The 23,298-nt window shown below is 41.8% G+C and overlaps 1 protein-coding gene across 3 annotated transcripts; it reads right to left on the reverse strand.

Moving 5' to 3' along the window:
• Positions 1 to 13,244: 13,244 nt before the first annotated feature.
• LOC120564117 (acyl-CoA Delta-6 desaturase-like) lies at positions 13,245 to 22,798 on the reverse strand. Of its 3 annotated transcripts, none has more exons than XM_039808833.1 (13): positions 22,549 to 22,798; positions 21,767 to 21,990; positions 19,424 to 19,534; positions 18,910 to 19,107; positions 18,732 to 18,833; positions 18,528 to 18,653; positions 18,373 to 18,433; positions 18,217 to 18,293; positions 17,987 to 18,084; positions 17,592 to 17,688; positions 17,426 to 17,505; positions 13,926 to 14,051; positions 13,245 to 13,709 (listed from the first exon to the last, which is right to left on the reverse strand). In XM_039808833.1, the coding sequence occupies exons 2-13, from the start codon at positions 21,974 to 21,976 to the stop codon at positions 13,658 to 13,660; spliced, it is 1,338 nt and encodes a 445-aa protein (XP_039664767.1). In that variant the 5' UTR covers positions 21,977 to 21,990; positions 22,549 to 22,798; the 3' UTR covers positions 13,245 to 13,657. The 3 variants fall into 3 exon arrangements, with proteins under 3 accessions (XP_039664767.1, XP_039664766.1, XP_039664765.1); XM_039808832.1 differs by having other exon boundaries at positions 21,767 to 22,012; XM_039808831.1 differs by having other exon boundaries at positions 21,767 to 22,044; positions 22,549 to 22,797.
• Positions 22,799 to 23,298: the final 500 nt, after the last annotated feature.

Genomic DNA, 23,298 nt, shown 5'->3' on the forward strand with positions numbered 1-23,298 from the left:
ATTCACCCAGTCATTCAGTACAAATTCCGAGCCGATCATTCGAGGGTTTCTGGGCCAATCGGTGTACAGTATATCCTGGACCGCTGGCTGATGTGCAATAGGCTCAACAAGCAGCTCGTCTGAATATCACACAGTCTCTGTGCACTCACACAGAAACAGTCACCTCTACAGAATCCTCCATTAGACTAGCCTATATCTTTTTACATTATAATGCACCGTGTGTTACAATATTCTATCTATCTATCTATCTATCTATCTATCTATCTATCTATATATATATATATATATATATATATATATATATATATATATATATATATATATATATATATATATATCTATCTATCTATGGTGGAAGTTTAATCTTTTATCTAGCTATTTTACAAATGTTGCAAAGTAGGTGACTAGGCTACTTTTCTCTACTTTGATGTAAGCATGGGCAGAGGCGATTCTAGGATCAGACCTTTAGGGGGGCTCAGCCCACACACACACACACACACACACACACACACACACACACACACACACACACACACACACACACACACACACACACACACTAAACCTGACACTTCATAGGTCACAGTAATAATGACCAATTTGACACAATGTTCTAACATTCAGCAGTTTTAGTTGCTTATGTTTAAATTTTTGGTTCTAATCTGTGCCATGAAATTACCAACTTCTTCTCTGGGGACTAGAACCGCACTCCTGCTCTCCCTCTGACAGAGCGAGACTCGGCCAAAGGCACAACCACCTCCGAATGGCCAAAACTACGTTTTATGTTAACCCTTTCCTTGACTGGGTTACTACTGCTGTACACAGGGAACATACTACTACTACTGGGTTACAGGTGCATAACATCGGCGATAGCCACACGGGATATTAAACTTGTTTCAAGCCCTTTGAACCTGTAATTGTTTATCCTCTGTTACTAACAGACAAGTTCGCAAACTCGAACTTGAAGCACTAAAATTCATTTCATTGTTAGTTTTTTATTATCATAATTTCTAGGGGGCTGACATGAAATTTAGAGGGGGCTTGAGCCCCGCTATAAAGGGTCTAAAATTGCCAATGAGCACGGGCGTAGCACACAATTCTGGACACTGTTCATTAGGCATTCTCAATGAGCCCCTCCCCGCATCCACGGTCATTCATTCTATTATTTTGTGGGCCTTGACTCAGTCCCCCCTTCTTCCCCCGAGTCTGACGGACGCCCCTGGTTGTAAAACATGAACATGAGCAGTTGCTAAATGTGCAAATAAGTGCTAATTTATGGTTCATAATGTTTTGGGTTTCTCACATTTAACTGCTAAACATTTGCATAAACTTTGCAAGAAAAAGACAAATATATATTTGGGGGGACAATATACTTTTACAGATATAAATAAGAATCTTAAATGCCATAAAATGACGTCCCACGGCTGTCGTTTCCAGCGCGAAAGCCCTCGTGGCGCTTGGTCGTGTTCTGAATTTTTGTAACTATGCGCCCAACGCGGTTGGCTGGGAAGAACAGGTTCATCTGTACAAACATCTGTGTTATTCTCCATGTACAGAACACAGGGAGTAAAACAGCCTAAAATATGTGTTTAGAGAGAGACACACCACACTGGGAGAAGAAGAAACATTTGGCTGGAGAGTGTGGAAAAACCTTGTTTTATCCAAGCTAAAAAACAGCTTCATGTAAAGAGTATTCTTCACAGTGTTACAAGCAGACAGTCATTTCGATTTGGAGCTAAACAACAGTCACGTTAATGATTAGAGTAGATAAATGTAATGTTTCGTGGTAAGTCTGTGGTTTAAAGGGCAACTATTATATAGCATTTTGAGGATTATACTTGCATTTGTGTTTGTACTAGAACATGTTTACATGCTTTAATGTTTAAAAAAAACCTTTGATTTTTCTCATACTGCCTTTTTCTCTGCTGCACCTTTATTCACCGTCTGTTTTTCTCCGAAAAAGCCCAGTATGCTCTGATTGGACAGCATGCATCCTGGAACTCTGGAGCCTCCACCCAAGCCCCCAGGAAGAGCGCCATGTCTAAAAGCCACCATGGACTTGGCGGATAACGGTGGTACTGCACCCAAGAAAGACTTTTCACATAGACTTTGCATGGCGAAAGAAACGTCTATATTTCAGCGGATAATTTGTTTTGGGGTATATCAACTTACCAGCCTGAACACTCAAAGGGTCCTTGTTTAAAACGTCACGTTTTACCCATTTTAACATTCACTAGAAGCGAATCCAGAATTATTAAATTTGGCATGATGAACGCGCATAATGGACGCGAGCAGACCCACGGGACTGCGCCCGTCCGCTCACATGACTGTTCTCCGAGCTCACGTAGCTAGCTATAATAATGGATATAGCTAATGGTTGTAATTCACCATGTGTTCTATTAATACGTCCATGGTATTATCTTATGAAGTTATGATACATCCAAGGGATGTATGTATGCTGTAAAGCCTGTTATGTGGATGTAACATCATTAGCGTTTCCCAAACTGGCGGGATTATCGGCTAGCTAGCTAGTTGCTAACATCAGGGGTAGCTAGCATGGCTGTATTAGCTAGCTATATGCCTACATAACGTTACTACAGACATAGTGATTACATTGCCTTGGTTCTCTCTTATGATACATCCAAGGGCTGTATGCTGTCAAGCTTGTAACGTGTATGACGGATGAAGCCATGGATGAGCTTTGTAAACGAAACTGAAGGCTAACTGCTAGCTAGCTAGCTAGTAGCACGACATAATTATTAAATCTCCTTGGTTGTCTAGCTAAATACATCTATCGTTTATTTAGCTAAGCATGTAAACGATCGGGAACAACGAAAACACAATGTTTAACGTTAGTGAATATTTTAGACAATGAAAACGGCGAGTTCATGAGTTCGCCACTTGTAAGAGACACAAGAGAAGCTCATGAACGAGCATGTTGCTACTGGTTGTTAAGACAACACAAACAAATTGTTGCTAGTGCGCGTGTCCATTGTGACGTCATGGGCCAACAATGCGGAAGAGCCGAGCTCCATGTTTGCTTTATGCGCTTTTGAGCACTCTCATTGGAACGTATGGGGCTTCCCGCCGAACACTGTATCCAGTTCTCTTAATACATCCATGCCTCCACCACCACTTTATGTTTCTAGTTGAAGCTGGAGCTACTGCAACGGAGTAATCACCGATGAAGACTTCTAAACCAAATATTACACAACCGGACATGTCCCAGCAGTAAAGTGACCAGAATTTGAGGAGAAATGACCATCATTGGCCAAGATTACCACTGTGTCACGTAAGCATGTAGCTGCTTAATAGTTAGCAGTATGCTAACATTAGATTGTAGTGGAACGAAGCAGCACTTTCTACTGTAAAAAATCGCAGATAAAGGCTTCTGAACCAAACACTACCCAATTGGACACCGAAATTTGGTAGAATTTAACAACATTGGCAGCCCAGATGACATTGTTTACTGCCATTAGCTATGTAGCTAACTGTACTATAGTTAGTAGTGGACACTAATAGAATATCGCAGCAATTTCTATTTCAGCAAATAAAGGCTTTTAAACCAAATACTATAAACAGAAAATGTTTCAGGAGTAATTTGACCCGGAATTGGGGAGAATTTAACGACACTGGCACTCAAGATGATATATTTTACTGCCGTTAGCATGTAGTTACATGTGACAATGTAAACACTGCAGTGGCTTAAAAAACAAACAAAAAAAGATCCAGTCCTGCCTACCTTCTACAAGATATATTTTCTCTCGTTTGGTGTCTCTAATTTATTGGCGCAGGTCACAGGTGATACTCAATCAGCAGAGACGTGTCCGTAAACTCGGGATCTGGAGAATACAGAGCCTGTGTAACATAGTATCTTTAGACTCTACATGGACCGTGGACACCCCCAGCACCCCAGCATGCCCAGCCGAAAATATCTTTCCGCACCTCTGTGTATTTGCAGCGCGTTTGTCTATTTGGTTGTGTTGTGTGTATTTTCAGCGTGTTTGCTAAATGCTGCGCATGTGTTGTCAAATTTATGAAGATGTTTTCTTAATTTGCTTGTGTTTTTTCTATTTGCGTGTGTTTCATTATTAATTAATTGCAGTGCGTTTGCCCCTGTCGGCCACTGTAGAATTTCAGACTTTTTACAAATCGGCATCATGATGTTATTTCGGCATACTTTTTAATCTGTGCAATTAAAATGCAATTAAAATGCAATTAAAAAACAGCACAATCTCTACTTTAAGTCGCACTGGAAGTGGCAGACATCAGACATAACGTTTCCTTCCTGGAGAAGGCAGTACACATTATCGTGCGTTTTGCTCCGCCAGGTGATTATTGATCCAGACATGACGCCGTTTAATTTCTCGGTGTATCGGCTTCCACGCCAGGTACTAAGCAGCAATAGTGGTTATTTTGGCCATATGACGACGGAAATTAATGTAGTTTGTGCCTACAGCTCTACACCGGCGGGTACGCGATTAAACACAAAAAAAGTTTGAAAACAAATATTGTTGCCATGGTGAACAAAATGTTGATTTTTGAGATGGATTTTCTCCATAATTCCCAAGGGGGTAAGCGAGCGTCTGGAATGCGTTGCTCCTATGGTACCATTTTGATGCTAATAAGTGATCACCTCCCGTTAGCATCCCATTGACTGCCATTCATTTTGACGTCACTTTGACAGCGAATAACTTTACATCTGAACCGTTTAAATACTCTATTTGTCCATTGTTTATTTCTAAAGAAACATGACAATGTATAAAAGGCTCCATTACCTTGTACCTCACGTTATGGCTCCGTAGCAGACGTTTTTGTAAAAAATAGGCTAACGATTGTGTCATAACCAAGTGACTTACTGTCGCACAGTAGAGGAATTACCGTATAGTACAGGAGAAGCTCGCAGGCAGTTTCGACTTACGTTAGCTGTTTAGGTTTAATTATTAATGTTAACTAGCATGTTAGTGATCAATAATTAGCCTGTGCCCATGTTATCTCCTTACATATACCTACACTCGCCGTCTCTGCAAGATTGGGAATGATTGAGATTTCTCTTGGCCACATTTACGTTGTCTCTGTCAGTTGGAGGCTGCGCAGTAAAGCAAGTGATCACCGGAAAAGTGCTTCTTATAGCCTTCACTGGTCTCCGTCCAGAGCAACAGGGTCTATTGTTCCATTATATATATGTCAATGATAATTCCACAGTAGATATGGACATGTTGGGCATCCTTGGAAAGGTGAGGAGCTTTATTACTATGTAAATCAGGTGACACATTAAACGGGAAACCATATTTGGCTCCTAGGGGGCAGTGCAAAATCAGGAATTGTTGCAATAAAATAGTCAAAATGTTGATTTTTAATCAATATGTCTTGTTTCTTCAAACTTCAATCATCCAATCCACCAAATGAGTCAATGGCAGAATAAGCTGTTTGGCATTGGCTGAGAAGATTTGGCAAATTTTTCATGGGCGCAACCCACATACTCAGCGCTACTGCTCATCCCACAAATGCATGTTCCTTACAAGTGGGACACCATTTGAAAGGGAACTAAACAGGCTTTCCGACGGTATAAGATTTATTGCCAAAAAGCATTGTTACCACAGAGAAATAATCCACCAAACACAAATTTCCTTACTTTTTGTTTTAAGTTTATGTATGTATGTATGTATGCTCATGTATAGCCTAGCCTTTATTTAGGCAACATCTACATACTTGTTTAATTTAGGCTATTACAGCAAATGAATGAAGAAAGTTAAGTTGGTCAGGATATAGCATAATAAATATCATGAAATAATTTTGTTTAGGCTATGCATTAGTGTCTAGACCTGCCAACATATGCCTGTTGTTAGAAGAAAACCAAACACCACAATTCTTTAGCCTTGTAGACCAGTGGTTCCCAACCTTGGCGCCCCCCCTACTTATGTCTAAGAAAAGCTAAATTTTCCTAGTCGATCATCGGGAGAATTAACAATTGATTAATCATTAATTTTTTTATATTAAAATTAATTATTTATTTAACTTTTTATAAATTAAAAATACAATGAAAATACAAACATACAGCGTGTTTTTCCTTGATGAGATCTTAATTACAAGAAGAACAACTTGTGGCAGTTAAACTGGAGGTTATATATATATATATATATATTATAGATATATGCGCTGCAGTGCGGTGCTCTGAAGCAGCAGAACCTGCAGCTGCGAGCCGCCGTTCTTAAACAGAGACCCTTGTTTGTTCCAAAATAATAAATAATGGAATAATAAAAAGAATCATGTTAAATAATAACTTAACCAAAAACATAATAATACTTAGATCTGACAGGTTTTGTCAAAATGTAACTCAAAACTATCCAAGGCACGGACAAAGCCTAATAAAAAATAACCAGTAGGCTAACTCACATACAACTTCTGCACCAGTCTACTGATTTGTGTGGAGAAAGATAAGATTGTTGATGATCTGGGGTCAGACGCGACCGCTACCTGGTGACCGTCAGTCCAGCCACCCAAAACACCCGCGTTGCCGGGATGCACGCCGCGCCAACTTGGCCAGCCCGGGGAACCTTATTCCGTTCTTCGTAGTGAGTTTCTATGGTTTCTACCAGTCTGGTGATGGTACGTCGTGATGAAATGTGATATGCTGGTTCCAATATCCATCTCAATGAACTTGCAGATCCCTTGGGTAATTTTCTCTGCTTGTTGTGCATCGCAGCTCCTCCGTGCTAACACCGAGTTTATGCTAGGTTGAGACCTTTTATATATGTCAATGGTTGAGACAGAGCAGGATGCACCGCAGCCGCCACCGACATAACCAGGGTCGGATGCACTTTGTTTAGTGGTAGGCTACATCATTTGAGTTGTGGCCGTGTTGTACTTATAGAAGGCATCTCAGTGTTTGCAGTGAACTAAGTCGTTTTTTTAAATCAAAATGGTCCCAGGCCACACTTCACCGTGTCCTCTTCATGATTACTTTTGAAATCGAAACGGAAATTCGCAGCCAGGTAACCGAGTATGGAGTCAAATATTGCCCCCGGGTGGTAAAATGTTTAATTGCTGCTACACTGTGAAATTAATTTCATTGCTTCAAGACTCACACTACGATAGTGATGGGACAACCGACTCTTTTACGTGAGTCGGTTCAACCGGACGATCGTTGGTTGGCCTACCGAGTTAATAGATTCAGTCACCGGTTCGCGTGCCCTCGGCGGGTGGGGGGGTGTTCCCCCGCCAGGAACCAAGACACCGCGGAAGACTCGAGCGGTTGCGGTTACATTCGGTCTCGACATATTATTTACACACTCATACTGACTGACACTAGACTCATGCACTGGCCACGGTTACATTCGGTACCCTGGTGGGCGGTCTCCTCATAACAGTCTAACTACCATGTAGCAACATTCCCTTTTAACATTTAACTTAACATAACTACCAAGATAACATTACGTGTATTTGTATGTGATATAATACTTTCCCCTTGGTAATGTAGCCTATGAATTTCCATGAACACAATTCTAAAATGCATGAGACATAAAGGCTTCGGTAACTCAAACTTGCCGAGAACCTTATACACCCGTGATTACATAGACTCATGCATTAGGCACGGTTACGGACTCTTTCAGTAGCCTGGTGCACGGTCTCCTGGCGACAGCCTACCTATCACGTAATAAACATTTAACTTAACATAACTACTAAGATAACATGACGTGCATTTGTATGTGATATCAATCGATAATGTAGTCTATGAATTTGTATGTACACAATCATCTAAGATGCACGAGAAATAAAGGCTTCTGGGATCGGTTGATAACTCAAACTTGCCGAGAACCTAAACACCCGTTTGAATATAGACTCATGCAGTACCCTCAGTTACCCTCTTTACGGTCTCGTTCAGTAGCCTGGTGCGCGGTCTCCTCGTGACAGCCTACCTACCACGTAGCAACATTCACTTCTCTAACATTTAATTTAACATAACTACCAAAATAACATGACGTGTATTTGTATGTGATGTACTGTACTTCCCCATCGATAATGTGTGAATTGCCATGAACACAATCCTCTAAGATGCACCAGAAACAAGGCTTGGTTAATAACTCAAACTTGCCGAGAACCAAGACACCGCTTGATTACATTAGACTCGAGCGGGCCGGCCGGTTGCACGGTTACATTAGACTCGAGCGAGCCGGCCGGTTGCACGGTTGCATTTGGACTCGTTCAGTAGCCTGGTGCGCGGTCTAGGCATAGACAGTATATTGATTTTACCACCACCACTCCAGTGGAGACGCTAATGAGCTATATTACTACACACACAGTAGCAGAAGAACACCAGCTACACACAACGGCACGAATGAAGTAAAAGAAAAATAACAGGAGTGAGTCGGTTCATTGACGTATGGCACTCGAGTCTCCCGGTTCAGTGACACGTGACGGGTTAATTAACCGGCTCTTCGGTCAATTCGTCAACACTACACTACGCAACGCAACCAGCATTAGTTTAATCAATAACAAATTAACATGATCGACGAAATTCTTAATAATCAATTATCGATCGTCGAGTAATCATGCCCATCCCTAGTGGGGACTGATATTGTTTTTAATACTACAGTGAGGCTATATTAATGGCAAAGAATAGAGCACTTCGGATAGTTAACTAGGTTAGCTATTTCTTGTATTTCACTCGTTTTCTCTAGCTAGACTATTGTTTTCCATAGCCAACTAAAATATCCCTTTATCTTTACCTCAGTTATCCATCCATCCATCCATCTTCGTCCGCTTATCCGGTATCGGGTCGCGGGGGTAGCAGCTCCAGCAGGGGACCCCAAACTTCCCTTTCCCGAGCCACATTAACCAGCTCCGACTGGGGGATCCCAAGGCGTTCCCAGGCCAGGTTGGAGATATAATCCCTCCACCTAGTCCTGGGTCTTCCCCGAGGCCTCCTCCCAGCTGGACGTGCCTGAAACACCTCCCTAGGGAGGCGCCCAGGGGGCATCCTTACCAGTTGCCCGAACCACCTCAACTGGCTCCTTTCGACGCGAAGGAGCAGCGGCTCTACTCCGAGCTCTTCACGGATGACAGAGCTTCTCACCCTATCTCTAAGGGAGACGCCAGCCACCCTCCTGAGGAAACCCATTTCGGCCGCTTGTACCCTGGATCTTGTTCTTTCGGTCATGACCCAGCCTTCATGACCATAGGTGAGGGTAGGAACGAAAACTGACCAGTAGATTGAGAGCTTTGCCTTCTGGCTCAGCTCTCTTTTCGTCACAACGGTGCGATAAATTGAATGTAATACCGCACCCACTGCGCCGATCTCCAATCTCCCGCTCCATTGTCCCCTCACTCGCGAACAAGACACCAAGGTACTTGAACTCCTTCACTTGGGGTAAGGACTCATTCCCTACCTAGAGAAGGCACTCCATCGGTTTCCTGCTGAGAACCATGGCCTCCGATTTAGAGGTGCTGATCCTCATCCCAGCTGCTTCACACTCGGCTACGAACCGATCCAGTGAGTGCTGAAGGTCACAGGTCGATGATGCCATCAGGACCACATCATCTGCAAAAAGCAGCGATGAGATCCCCAGCCCACCGAACTGCAACCCCTCTCCACCCCGACTACGCCTCGATATCCTGTCCATAAATACTACAAACAGGATTGGTGACAAAGCGCAGCCCTGGTGGAGACCAACCCTCACCTGAAACGATTCCGACTTACTGCCGAGAACCCGGACACAGCTCTCGCTTTGGTTGTACAGAGATTGGATGGCCCTGAGAAGGGACCCCCTCACCCCATACTCCCGCAGCACCTCCCACAGTATCTCCCAGGGGACCTGGTCATACAGTTCTCCAGATCCACAAAACACATGTAGACTGGTTGTGCATACTCCCAGGCTCCCTCCAGGATTCTTGCGAGAGTAAAGATCTGGTCCGTTGTTCCACGACCAGGACGGAATCCGCATTGTTCCTCCTCAACCTGAGCTTTGACTATCGACCGAACCCTCCTTTCCAGCACCTTGGAGTAGACTTTACTGGGGAGGCTGAGAAGTGTGATACCCCTGTAATTGGCACACACCCTCTGGTCCCCCTTTTTGAAAAGGGGAACGACCACCCCGGTCTGCCACTCCTTAGGCACCGTCCCAGACTTCCACGCAATGTTGAAGAGGCGTGTCAACCAAGACAACCCCTCTACACCCAGAGCTTTAAGCATTTCTGGACGGATCTCATCAATCCCTGGGGCTTTGCCACTGTGTAGTTGTTTAACTACCTCAGCAACTTCCACCAGGGAAATTGATGACAATCCCCCATCATCCTCCAGCTCTGCCTCTACCATAGAGGGCGTATTAGTCGGATTTAGGAGTTCCTCAAAGTGCTCCTTCCACCGCCCTATTACCTCCTCAGTTGAGGTCAACAGCGTCCCATCCTTACTGTACACAGCTTGGATGGTTCCCCGCTTCTCCCTCCTGAGGTGGCGAACGGTTTTCCAGAAGCACCTTGGTGCCGACCGAAAGTCCTTCTCCATGTCTTCTCCGAACTTCTCCCACACCCGCTGCTTTGCCTCTTTCACGGCAGAGGCTGCAGCCCTTCGGGCCCCTCGGTACCTTGCAACTGCCTCCGGAGTCCTCTGGGATAACATATCCCGAAAAGACTCCTTCAGTCGGACAGCTTCCCTGACCACCGGTGTCCACCACGGTGTTCATGGGTTACCGCCCCTTGAAGCACCTAAGACCCTAAGACCACAGCTCCTAGCCGCGGCTTCAGCAATGGAAAGGGGCCTCCTCCAGACGTTCCCAATTTACCCGCACTACCCGTTTGGGCTTACCAGGTCTGTCCAGAGTCTTCCCCCACCCCCTGACCCAACTCACCACCAGATGGTGATCAGTTGACAGCTCCGCCCCTCTCTTCACCTGAGTGTCCAAAACACACGGCTTCAGATCAGATGAAATGATTATAAAAACGATCATTGATCTTTGGCCTAGGGTGCTCTGGTACCAAGTACACTTATGAGCATCCCTATGTTTGAACATGGTGTTCATTATAGACAATCCATGACTAGCACAGAAGTCCAACAACAAATAACCACTCTGGTTTAGATCAGGGAGGCTGTTCCTCCCAATCAAGCCTCTCCATGTGTCTCCATCATTGCCCACGTGTGCGTTGAAGTCCCCCAGCAGAACTATGGAGTCCCCCACTGGAGCCCCATACAGGACTTCACTCAAGGTCTCCAAGAAGGCAGAATACTCTGAACTCTTTTTTGGTGCATATGCACAAACAACAGTCAGAGTTTTCCCCCCCACAACCCGCAGGCGTAGGGAGGCGACCCTCTCGTCCACTGGGGTAAACTCCAACATAGCGGCGCTCAGCCGGGGGCTTGTGAGTATCCCCACACCCGCCCGGCGCCTCACACCCTGGGCAACTCCGGAGAAGAAAAGAGTCCAACCCCTATCCAGGAGTATGGTTCCAGAACCGAGACTGTGCGTAGAGGTAAGCCACACCAGATCTAACCGGTAGCACTCCACCTCCCGCACAAGCTCCAGCTCTTTCCCCCACAGAGAGGTGACATTCCACGTCCCCAGAGCCAGCGTCTACTGCCCGGGTCTGGTCGGTCGAGGCCCCTGACCTTCACTGCTACCCATGTGGCAGCGCACCCGACCCCAGCGGTTCCTCCCACAGGTGGTGGGCCCATGGGATGGAGAGGGAGTTGCCACGTTGCTTCTTCGGGCTGTGCCCGACCGGGCTCCGTGGCAAACCCGGCCACCTTTCCAGCACCTTTCCTCCGGGCAGGGTAACTTCACCTCTTCCTCGTTGGCTCATAGGGTTTTTGAACCATTCTTTGTCTGGCCCCTCACCTGAGACCACTTTGCCTTGGGAGACCCTACCAGGAGCACACAGCTCCAGACAACACAGCCCTCAGGTTCATAGGGACACACAAACCTCTCCACCACGACAAGGTGATGTTTCCCGGAGAGGTTTACCTCAGTTAAACATAGCTAAAGTTAGTCAAGTAAAAGTCATTTATAACAACTTACAATTTCACTCTGTATCACTCACTGTATGTGCAGTAGCAAGTTCAGACCAAAGAATCGCGACGATATACAGCAGATGAATGTCCTTACACTACAATGATGTAAATATAAACTTGGTGACACACCTATCTATGAGAATAATGTTATAAACTCAGATCTTAAACTGTAAAATAATTCATTACCTGTGATATTATTTATCAAATGTATAATTGACTTTGTCTATGAGGCTGTTTTTTGAGGGTTTAAAGCAAACAGAAACACAGTACATAGTACACACAGTACAAATACAGTAGGATTCATGCAATGACTCCTGACTCTGCAGAGTGGTTTAAAGAAATATGAAGGGGACAGAAAAAGTGCCACAAAGAGAAACATTTTGGATCTCTCAGTCAAAGATTATTTCAGCCTGGGTAGAGTTCAGTATTTTTTTTTTTTTTTTATGCTTCTCGTCATCTCTCCCTCCTGGTTTTCTCCTCACCTTTAAAGTGACAAGTTTCTGCCAACTCTTCCTTATTGTTTTTGTTGTTTTTTATTCATTATTTTCATGTCAATTCATTATCCATCTAGAGACTTGTTGACTTATTTATTCATAAGCTAAATATATTAACACAAATCGTTTTTTGGAGTACATTTGTATTAGACTTGTGTGTAGACTTGGATAAGAAAAGTCTGTTGCCATTGCTTTTTCAACTTTATGTCTAAACAGTGCAGTTATTGAAAGGTCCGAGGTGGCTTCTTTTCCAGCTAATGGCCTTTGTCTCTTTGTATTCTATGCTTTGTAATAGGGGAATGCTTGGACAATATTTTTGAAAAAGTAGAATCTTGTGTTTGCTTTACAGAAGACCGACGGAGACTCAGAACGGCAGGAGATCATGAAGCGGCGCCAGGAGAGGATCGACTCTGATAGCTTTGCTAACTTACTGCAGCAGCTTCTTCAATCAATCTATTGTTTATTATGACCTGCAGTAGAACATAAGGAACGGTTGTATACACACAACATGCATGTAATGTAGATATTTGTACGAGCAGTGTGGTTAATGTTTATGCTCATTGTCAATATTGCAGCTGTTTACGGAATGACTTAAATAAGTAGATCTTAGCTATTGCATAACTAAATATGTGCCAGGATGTTTGACACATTTTCTGATAGGCTATCTTGCCAATTTTTTCATTTAGCTGTTTACAAGTAAAATAAATAATAAAACATGCTCTATGTCAGAAGTAGTCTCATGCTGGTTGGTAACTGCAGATTTTATTGTAAATTAAGTACAGTAACTTTAAATAATCCTCAATTACACTGGATTTGTCACTTGTCCACGTAATTGTCATATTTTATTGTTCAAACTGTATCACATGATTGATAATGAAAAAACATCACTTTAAATATCTGACAATCACTTTTCACAATTGTATATATAACGCCATACTACTGTTGTTCAAGACACCGTAAGGCAAATCAGAGAAATCCTGTGAGCACTAAAAATCTGGCACAGAATCTGAAAAAACTGAACTATAACACCAACACTAGGAAAAGATAAATCCCACACTATTAACTGGATTATAAAACCAAACAGATACAATCAATGTATAATGCAGATGAGAGGAAAACACATCAGTCCTTGTAGGTACTGTGCAAAGAATAAAAGTTGTCATTTATGCAGATATGCATCAAGCCAGAGGTCGCCTGAGTGTTTCAGTGACCTAAAAAGAAAATAAGAACAAAAATACATACATATATCAGGCAAGCGGTTCATTATTAATCTTGTTCTGCAAGGGATTTATATTAAATTGTCACCTCAGGTTCATTCCTTTGTTTTGTCAGACTGAATAATGTCTTATTTTTTTCGACAACCTCACCTTGTCTAATCCTGGCAGTAAATAATACTATAAAAATACTACTATTATTTTTGGACTTACCTGAAAACATCAGCGAAGCCCTGCCACAATGTTTTCACCTGGTAAGGAATCCCATGTTTCTCACACAGTGCGCGGACCAGCGGGGCCACCAGGTGGTAGTTGTGGCGCGGCATTGTTGGAAACAAACTCCAGAGACAAAAGGAACAGAAGGGGTCCATCAGCATAAAACATGTCTCAACAATTGTGTTTTTAAAATTAAAATAAATAATAACAATTCAAAGAAAATACTGTTCAGTACAGTGAAGCATGTTTCACCAAAAAAAAAATACAGATTGTTTGCTGTATTTTTTTTTAAAAGACTTTTTACAACAACACAGAAATGGCAATTCAATCACACCACTTTCATTTCACTGGAAATAAAAAGAAATGTTTTACAAACAAATACAATTATATCTTTTTCCTGTTTAGTCTTCCCTTTAAAGTTTGAGTTTGAGTTTATTGAATTCATGCTCACAGTTAACAACTGAATGAAAATCAGAATTTACATCAGTTTAAAACATAAAAAAGTCTGGCCCTATAAATATAAATAATTGTTATTTATTGAAGGCTCTGAGAACCAATTTTCTCAATCCCCTTCTTACTATGAGTGAAGGTGTCATGAACACACTATTTTCTTAAAGGTACACTGTGTAGTGTACTTACTTCTGCCAATGAAGTGAAGAATTTCTTTCTTTCTAATCTGTATTTACATTGGACGGGCAAGTCCAAGGAGGCTTCCATGTTGTTCCGCCATTTTGAATATATATAATAATATATAACTATAATCGTTGAGAGGGACATAAAGCCCTAGCCTACCTGTCTACCTAATCCACAACGCGTTTTCGTTCAGAGCCAGCGCCACGTGACGGAAACCAGCTGAAACGGAGAAGGAGATCAGTGAGAGGCGCTTGTCACTGCCCCGGGAAATTTGAAAGCCTGCACTGCACTTTAGTTCATAATTGAGGATCATACTTATGCCGAGCCACAGGAGAAGGAATCCTCGTCGCCAAAAAAGAAAAAAATTGAATTATAGCTAATGGCTACAGTAGATGCAACACGCATTTGAAAAAGCAAGGCGCTAGAGAGCACTATTCGTTTGAATGCAAAATACAATTTCACCGCTAGATGGGAGAAATTCCTACACAGTGTACCTTTAAGTGAGAACTATTTTATTTAGATTTTCTGTATTTGTCCAGGTGAAGCAGATTTGATTGATGAATGAGTGTTAGACTCTTAATAAATAATAACTATTTTTTCCAAAACATTTGGATTGATCCACACTTTGTCCTGCATACATTTCGAATGTAATGGAAAATTTGAAACCAAGGTTGTTAAAATCATCTTCTATACTGTATGATGTTCATGCTGAGTCTTGAGTCGCTACTCTCTGGACTTACTCGACTTGGACTCACGTGCTAATAACTTGGACTTATACTCTGACTCAAGGATTTATGAAATCGGACTTGAGCATTAAAAAAATAGGACTCGGAAGTTTGATGAAGTTTCTGACTACTTTTATGTGTCTATAGGCAGTGATGGAGTACAAGCTGGATCCTTGATTTTTTAAGTGACAGAACTCAGAGAGTGAGGGTGAATGGATGCATTTCAGGAGAATTAAGCTCATCTACAGGATCCCCTCAGGGCTGCGTCCTTTCTCCGCTACTCTATATTCTCTATACTAATGACTGCCGCAGCTGTTGCGACATCAGATTCATTTTAAAGTTCGCAGACGACTCTGCCATAGTCAGTCTTCTTCATGCTGGTGAAAACAGCCATGGGTCTGTTGTTGATGAGTTCATACAGTGGTGTGACAGTGCATTACTTCAACTGAATGTAACAAAAACTAAGGACATCAGCATTGATTTTAGGCCCAAGCCATCAACCCCTGAGAGTAGTATCATCAAGGGACAGGTGGTAGACTTTGTCCCTTGACCCCATCTCCTTTTTTGTATGACTATGTTGTTTTTCAAATAAAGTTGAAAGTTGAAGTTGAGTCCTGGACTTAAGTCCGATTTGAGTTGCTATCCTCTGGATTTGTAACTCGACTCAAACTCAGGCAGTGGTGACTCATCAGGCTTGAACACTGGGGACTCGAGACTTAAAGGTCGAATATGTAATATATTTACTTATATTTACTTAATAAATCCCAAAATGACCCCAATGCGTCATCAGATATTAAGATAACATGCTAAGTTGAAATACTATCTTCAGTGACAACAATGCTAATGCCAGTATTTTCTCCTTTTAAAACTTCCGTTCTATGACGGAATTTCTATTTGTGTTTTGGCCTGTGTGTTGTTATCAACTGCCTAGTTTGACAGCCAGATATACCTGTAAAAACGTAAACCGTTAGCTAGTAGTTAGGTAGTACAGCCATGAAAGCAGTAAACAAACAAACAGGATCAACGGAGACAGATTCTACCCGACCTAAAAAAAAACAGCATGTTTCTAACAGTTGCGTGACCAGAGACCAGTGGTGTAGTCTACGTGATACGCAGCCAGTAAAGTGAACCCGACTGGTCCTGGCTAATGCCGCCACGCTAACCCTGCTAACTGCTAACGTTACCGGAGGACCAGGCAAGCGGGCCACGGCTGTTTACAACGTGTAGCCTTTTCAGCGGCCATAGCCGACAACGGTGAGTCATTTTAAGCCAAGAGAGGGGGGCTGTAAATCGGGAAGAGGGGACCGTGAGTTTGCAGTGTGTTTAGTGATTGTTGATGCTAAGCCAATAAAGTGTGTTCGGGTGGAGAGGACGGCAAGGTAGTGTTATTTTAAGCGGTTCCTACAGTAATTCTAAGCCAAGAAAGTGTGTCTGTCCATCGGGTGGAGAGGACAGCGAGGTTGTTGTGTTTTTAGCGGTTCCTACAGTAATTCTAAGCCAAGGAAGTGTGTCTGTCCGTCAGGTGGAGAGGACAACAAGGTTGTTGTGTTTTTAGCAGTTTCCTACCTTAATTCTAAGCCAAAAAAGTGTCAGTTGGGTACAGAGCTCCGCGTGAGCATAGGCTTTTTTAATATAGCCAGCATCTAACGTTAGCTACTCCGCTGTGCTGTGAAGTAATGTCTGGCTATGTGAGACAAGTGTCCAGCAACATTGTTGTGGATGCTGCAGTGTCAACCTGGCAACCTCTGTGAACTACGAGTCTGGGGGAGGAGGGGGAGCGACTCTCTCCAGTATTTTGAATTTGTACTGCATTTTACTACTGCACTACTATTTTAAACACTATCTGTCAGTATTACATATTGCACCTTTAACTCCAACTCAACAGTTGGTGACTCGAACACTGTGCTGAGTAAAATATTGAAATATTTTTCACACATTTCTCAAAAATGTATACGGACCGGTATCATTGAAAATGTTTGGATCCCCACTGGAATTAAACATTTCAGAGACTTTTACTGCCTTTTGTATCTACAGAATAATTATTTCTCATATTAATTTCAGGAGCTTTGTGTCTGTTTTTTCCTACAAACTTTTGAACTGGTGAAAACATGTTCTCCTTAGACTCAACCATTCACTCACTGGTGTTCGATTTGAAAGTTGAGGTGTCCGCTGAACCAGTCGTTGAAGAGGGACTGCTTTATGTTACAGGTGGCTTGTAACTAAAGTAGAGGACAAGACAAAAGATGAGGTTACACATGAGCAGCACAGTGGCTGACTGTGGACTGTTTCCTAATAAACCAGGTACCTGCATGGACAGCCAGTCCTGGTTCTTCTCGTGGTCGATGTCCATGGGCAGATGACTCATCTGAGTCACCCACACAAACCCGTGACTCTCCAAAAACCTGTCATTCATGACAACACAACACCTTGATCTTTATAAAGGGTTTGTACATTGAAACTAATGCGGTTATTTAAATTAGTATGTAAGTAATTTATGATTGAACTTTTAGATTGCCAGATTCACTGATGTTAATCCCTCTCCATCATAACTTTTTCTATTCAGCTCTTTACTGTAAGTTGTAGTGATAATGACTGTGTATCCTTGTGTGAGATAGCGATATGTGTGTGTGTGTGTGTGTGTGTGTGTGTGTGTGTTGGACAGTATACCATTATACTATAAGTGTGTGTCAGGGTTGTTACCTGATGAAGCTGATAAACACCACTGAGCCAAACAGGCCAAACATGGGTATAGAACAGCACAGGTAGCGCAGGTAGTAAGACAAAGACCAAGCCAGATCCTTCACAAGAAAGGAAGGATAATATTACTCCCTGACACTCATCTTATTATCTTATATTTTTACTTAGTCTACATGTGACCTGACAAATCTTAATATAATCTGCAATGTAACACTCAGAAGATGGCATCTTACCACCCAGTCGCGGCGGGAAATCATGGTGTGTATTATTTGAATGTGGAAGTAAACTGGAATGAGAAGCGGTGGGCCAACTAAAAGAGGGAAAAGAAAACAATTATTCCTGTGAAGTTTTCATAGTTTCACTCTTTTAAATGACTCCAAGAAACATACCGAGAAAGAAGTACTTGTGTTGGTGGTGATAAGGCATATATTTGATCTTTTTTATGCCATACTGCAACAGAGAGAAATACAGAGTTAGAATTAGCAGCTGGTGAAAGATTTAATACTGGATGTTTAAGAGCCGTTTTCGGAAATCAGTTACTTGCCTCCACTGGTTGAGTTTCTCCAACTACAAAGACGTGCAACATGTTGACATCAGGGTCCTTACTGAAGATGTTGGGTTTAGCGTGATGCTGGAAATGCCGGTGATTCCACCAGTTGGCAGACGCTCCCTGAAAAAACAACCTTTAATGTCTGTGCAAAATTTCAGAAATAAATATGATTATGATACGATTGAGAATACCAATTACCTTCAAATGACCAATGACAAACTTGTGCAACAAGTGATTCCAGCTGGACTTCTTGAAGACAGACAGGTGGCCAAAGTCATGCTGCAGCCATCCAGCCTGCAACTACAGAAGATGAAGAGAAACCGGCATTGACTTACAGTTCGTCAACAACAATAACAGATAATGATGTTCGAATCACCTGAGTGGTTGCTAATATGACGGCGCTCAGAAAGGTCAGAGTCCAGCTAGTTCCCCAGACCCAGATGATCAGCCAGGCGAGGGCCTCCAGCAGAAGGATGTGACCCAGGTGGAGGCAGAAGAACAAAGGCCGAGCTCGAAACAGACCCTCGCTCTCCACCTGAGCACGTAAAGTATGGAAATCCTGTATGATGGTTGCCTGAGAGCAGAGAAGAAGACATAGACACGTCCTATAAAGCTCAAAAGAATCAGAAAAAAACAAGGCATTAAGGAAGTTTGAGTTATTTAACAGCATTTAACAGCTAAAGAAACATGAGTGTCCAGAATCTCAGATGCGCCTGAACACTGTAAGACTCATGAATAACAGATCTGTAAATGGTCTGACCTACTCCTTTTCCTCAGGTGTTTCTGTACATGGGATCCATCCTGCCATGTTGTCCCACTTGACACTAAAGCTGCTACACGATTAATAAGATTAACTGATTTTTATTTGAGGAGTCTGAGACGGAGCTCACATTTTTGTTTCGGTCCTGGCTGGGCTCTGTCGCTGCCAGCTCTCCAATCTGCAGCGGCTTCAGAAACTTTTGCACAAACTTTAAATCTGGATGAAAAGCAGTGAATGCCTCCTGTAAAACAGAAATGAAGGATCCTGTCAGTGACGCAGTAAATTAAAAAATAATAAACATTTATCAGATGTGGAAGGACCACTCAACCACTTTACTTAAGTGAAAGTACAGAAGTATTATAACAAAAAGTACTCACAAGTGTCATAAGTAAAAGTACTGTTTATGCAGAAATATGGCTCCTGTGAATGATATATTATCAGGTTTTTGATACTGATGCATCAGCGTGTATGCAGCATTTTAATGCTGGTTGAGGTGAAGCTGTCTTTACTACTTCATATACTATTTGTAGTTTAGTTCAGTGGTTCCCAACCTAGGGCCCAGGCCCCTTCAAAGGGTCACAAGATCAATCTGAGGGGTTGTGAGATGATTGCTGGGACACAGCAGAAGAAAAAAATCTGCTTCACAGATTTGTATTCGATTTCAGACTTTTCTCAAATATATGATTGATGATTTTCTTTTGTAAAATATTGGATAATTTGACCTTTTTGAGGCTCAAAATGTTATTTAAATGAAACCCTTTAAAGAGTTTAGATGGAAAATGAATTAAGAATAGCGACTGCAATGCAGGAGCTAATGAGGATCCTAAATAAACAAACAAACAAACAAACTCAGACATCTAAAATGTGGTGGTAATGGCGCAGTGGGTATGACACAAGCATTTGGTGTGGGAGATCTGGGTTCAATTCCCACTGTGATACATCAACCAGTGTGTCCCTGAGAAAAACACTTAACCTCTAATTTCTCCAGAGGTGTGCAACTTCTAATATATAGCAAAGTCTCTTTGGATGAAAGTGTCAGCTAAATCACATGTATAGTATAGTAAATGTGAGAAGTAGGCCCAACTGAACACTGCTTTCTTTTAAATGAGTCACAAGCCAAAAGGGCTGGAAACCACTGGCTTAATATTTAAAATTTGTTGGATTTTAAAAGCGTAGCATATGTTCCTTTTTGTCTCAAATAGAGATTTGACAACTCTCATTAGAGAGCTAAATCGGGATCTTCAAAATTATTCAAAATAGTTTCAATCAAAACAGTTGTCACTAAATGTCCAAAAGTCTAATTTCATGTTATTTGCAGGAAGTAAAAAAATGAACAGTGAAAAAGTTAAACTCCATATTATTAATAAAGAAATAACCAAAGTTTCATCAACTTGCTTTCTTGGTATTCTGATTGATGATAAATTATCTTGGAGAGAACAGGTTGGTTTTGAGATTTTGTACACAAACAATGTTTCTTAACATTATATTATAGCTTAATTTATCCTTATATTGTGTGGGCAGGTACCTTTAATACATATCTGTCCAAAACATTGTTGCTACATAAAAAGTTCATTAGATTAGCAACCTTCTCCAAAGCTGTTACACCAAGTGTACTCTTTTTTAAGTTGCAGTTATTGACTATTTTTGACTTTAACATTTTTCAAACCTGTATATTTGTGTTTAAAGTGAAATATATATATATATATATATATATATATATATATATATATATATATATATATATATATATATATAAACAGATTTACCTTATAGTTTTAGATATTATGTTGCAAACAATTCACATTTCTATTATTATCCAACTAGACAAGCTGAGAATCTTCATCTTCCCTTGTACAAAAATCCCAGAGATAGTTCTCTATCAAATTTCTTGGAGTTATTTTGTGGAATGAAAATTCACATTTAATGGATTCCTCTGTCATTATCTAGGTATAAAAATAGCCTTAGAAATGCCCTGCTGTGTAAACCATGTGATTTTGGAAAAAAGATAACTCTTAATGAACTGCTATTTTTATTATAAACATGACAATTATTTCTATTTCTCTACATGTTTTTTTTATTACATCTTTATGATCTTTTTTGCACACTAACACTTAAGTGTACTTTTGATTTTGTACGTCTACATTTGCGTATGTACTTTGGTTGTGGTTTTTATATAAGCCGCTACAGGTTTCTACCACACCCTCACATGTATTTTTGTATTTCTTCAATGTATTTTGTTTTATGTTCTGTGAAACAGATAAACTAAACTAAACTTGTAAAATCTGAATCTAATCAATAACAACCCTGGCTGTCAGATAAATGTAGTAGGGTTTCAGTACAACATGTTCCTCGGAAATAGGGTGGAGTAGAAGTATCAAGTATACATGAAATGGAAATACTCAAGTAAAGTAGGCCTACCTCAGAAGTTATATTGCAACATTATTCAAGAAAATAATAATAATTAAAACAATACCGTGGCATCCTCTCCAGCATAGTGGCTGATGACTCGAATCCCTCCTGGGTGTCTTTTGGCCCACTGTGTGATGTTGTAAACCTTTCGATCTATCACCAGCCACTGGTCATTCCGGTTGCAGTGGCTTTGCACCTCCTCCCAGGTGTAGACACCAGCAGCTCGCCCGCTGATCGGCTCTTCTGGCTCCGTTAGCTGGCCTCCACCTCCCATCCTCACTGCTGTCTCTGGCCTGGGTCCACCTGCACACTAAAGGGCCAGTCAGCTACAAACTTTGACACCTGGATGTAAAAGCAAAAAGAAGGTGTGGTCAATGCCTCTCTAACAGTGTGCAGTCACAGACTGTGCAGAGGGAGCAGCATTCCTACTGACTGATTTTTGTAACACAAGTGAAGTCAGACAAAGAGCAGAGCAACATCTTCACTAATAATTGATGATCCGACAACAAGGTGGCTGTTGGTGAAGCAGGGCAGATTTCCACATGTGAGCATCATTTGTCTGTATCGACATACACCTTCGATGATGGAAAGCATCTATATTTAGCTTGCAAGTGCGTTTTGTGCGACGATTTTTTTACAGCAGCACATAAGCAATACCTACGTCGCAGTTCATGCGGTTATTGTGTAAAATAGGACATAAAACAGACACATCACACCACAGACCGTCTATCATCAACGTTAATCGCCTGTATATTGATTAGTTGGACAAAAATCGTAGCCTAGATAGCGGGCGGCAGGCAGTATCCTATAGGCCCACTAGGAAGATTAAAAATAGTTCACACTTACAGTATCCAGATTTTGGCTACTCTCCCCGGGTTTCAGTCACATTAACACGCCGGCTCACTTTATTTGCTCTCGTTCCGTTTAGACCCATTTTAAATAGTAATCATCCCAAAAAATCATCCTTTTGTCTTGCCTAAAATGTTCACGGACTCATTCACCCACTCATTCAGTACAAATTCCGAGCCGATCATTCGAGGGTTTCTGGGCCAATCGGTGTACAGTATATCCTGGACCGCTGGCTGATGTGCAATAGGCTCAACAAGCAGCTCGTCTGAATATCACACAGTCTCTGTGCACTCACACAGAAACAGTCACCTCTACAGAATCCTCCATTAGACTAGCCTATATCTTTTTACATTATAATGCATTGTGTTACAATATTCTATCTATCTATCTATGGTGGAAGATTAATCTTTTATTTATTTATTTTGCAAATGTTGCAAAGCAGGTGACTACTTTTCTTACTTTGATGTATAAGCACCTAGGCTTAGCACACAATTCTGGACCCTGTTCAGTAGGCATTCTCAATGAGCCCCTCCCCGCATCCACGGTCATTCATTCTAGTATTTTGTGGGCCCTGACTCAGTCCCCCGTTCTCCCCCGAGTCCGACGGACGCCCCTGGTTGTAAAACATGAACATGAGCAGTTGCTAAATGTGCAAATAAGTGTTAATTTACGTTTTGCGTTCCCCACATTTAACTGCTAAACCTATGCAAAAACTTAGCACGAAAACGACAAATATTGGCCAATTCC

The sequence above is a fragment of the Perca fluviatilis genome, chromosome 8 (assembly GCF_010015445.1).
Source record: "Perca fluviatilis chromosome 8, GENO_Pfluv_1.0, whole genome shotgun sequence".
NCBI classification, from domain to species: domain Eukaryota; kingdom Metazoa; phylum Chordata; class Actinopteri; order Perciformes; family Percidae; genus Perca; species Perca fluviatilis.

What these genes read in the sequence shown, in the direction of transcription:
- LOC120564117 (XM_039808833.1), bottom strand. Translation starts at nt 21,976, where the DNA reads ATGGGAGGTGGAGGCCAGCTAACGGAGCCAGAAGAGCCGATCAGCGGG. An exon ending in TTTCCCGCCGCGACTGGGTG is followed by an intron (nt 18,085 to 18,216) that starts GTAAGATGCCAT and finishes TTTCTTGTGAAG; the next exon opens with GATCTGGCTTGGTCTTTGTC. An exon ending in GTGTTTATCAGCTTCATCAG is followed by an intron (nt 17,689 to 17,986) that starts GTAACAACCCTG and finishes CATGAATGACAG; the next exon opens with GTTTTTGGAGAGTCACGGGT.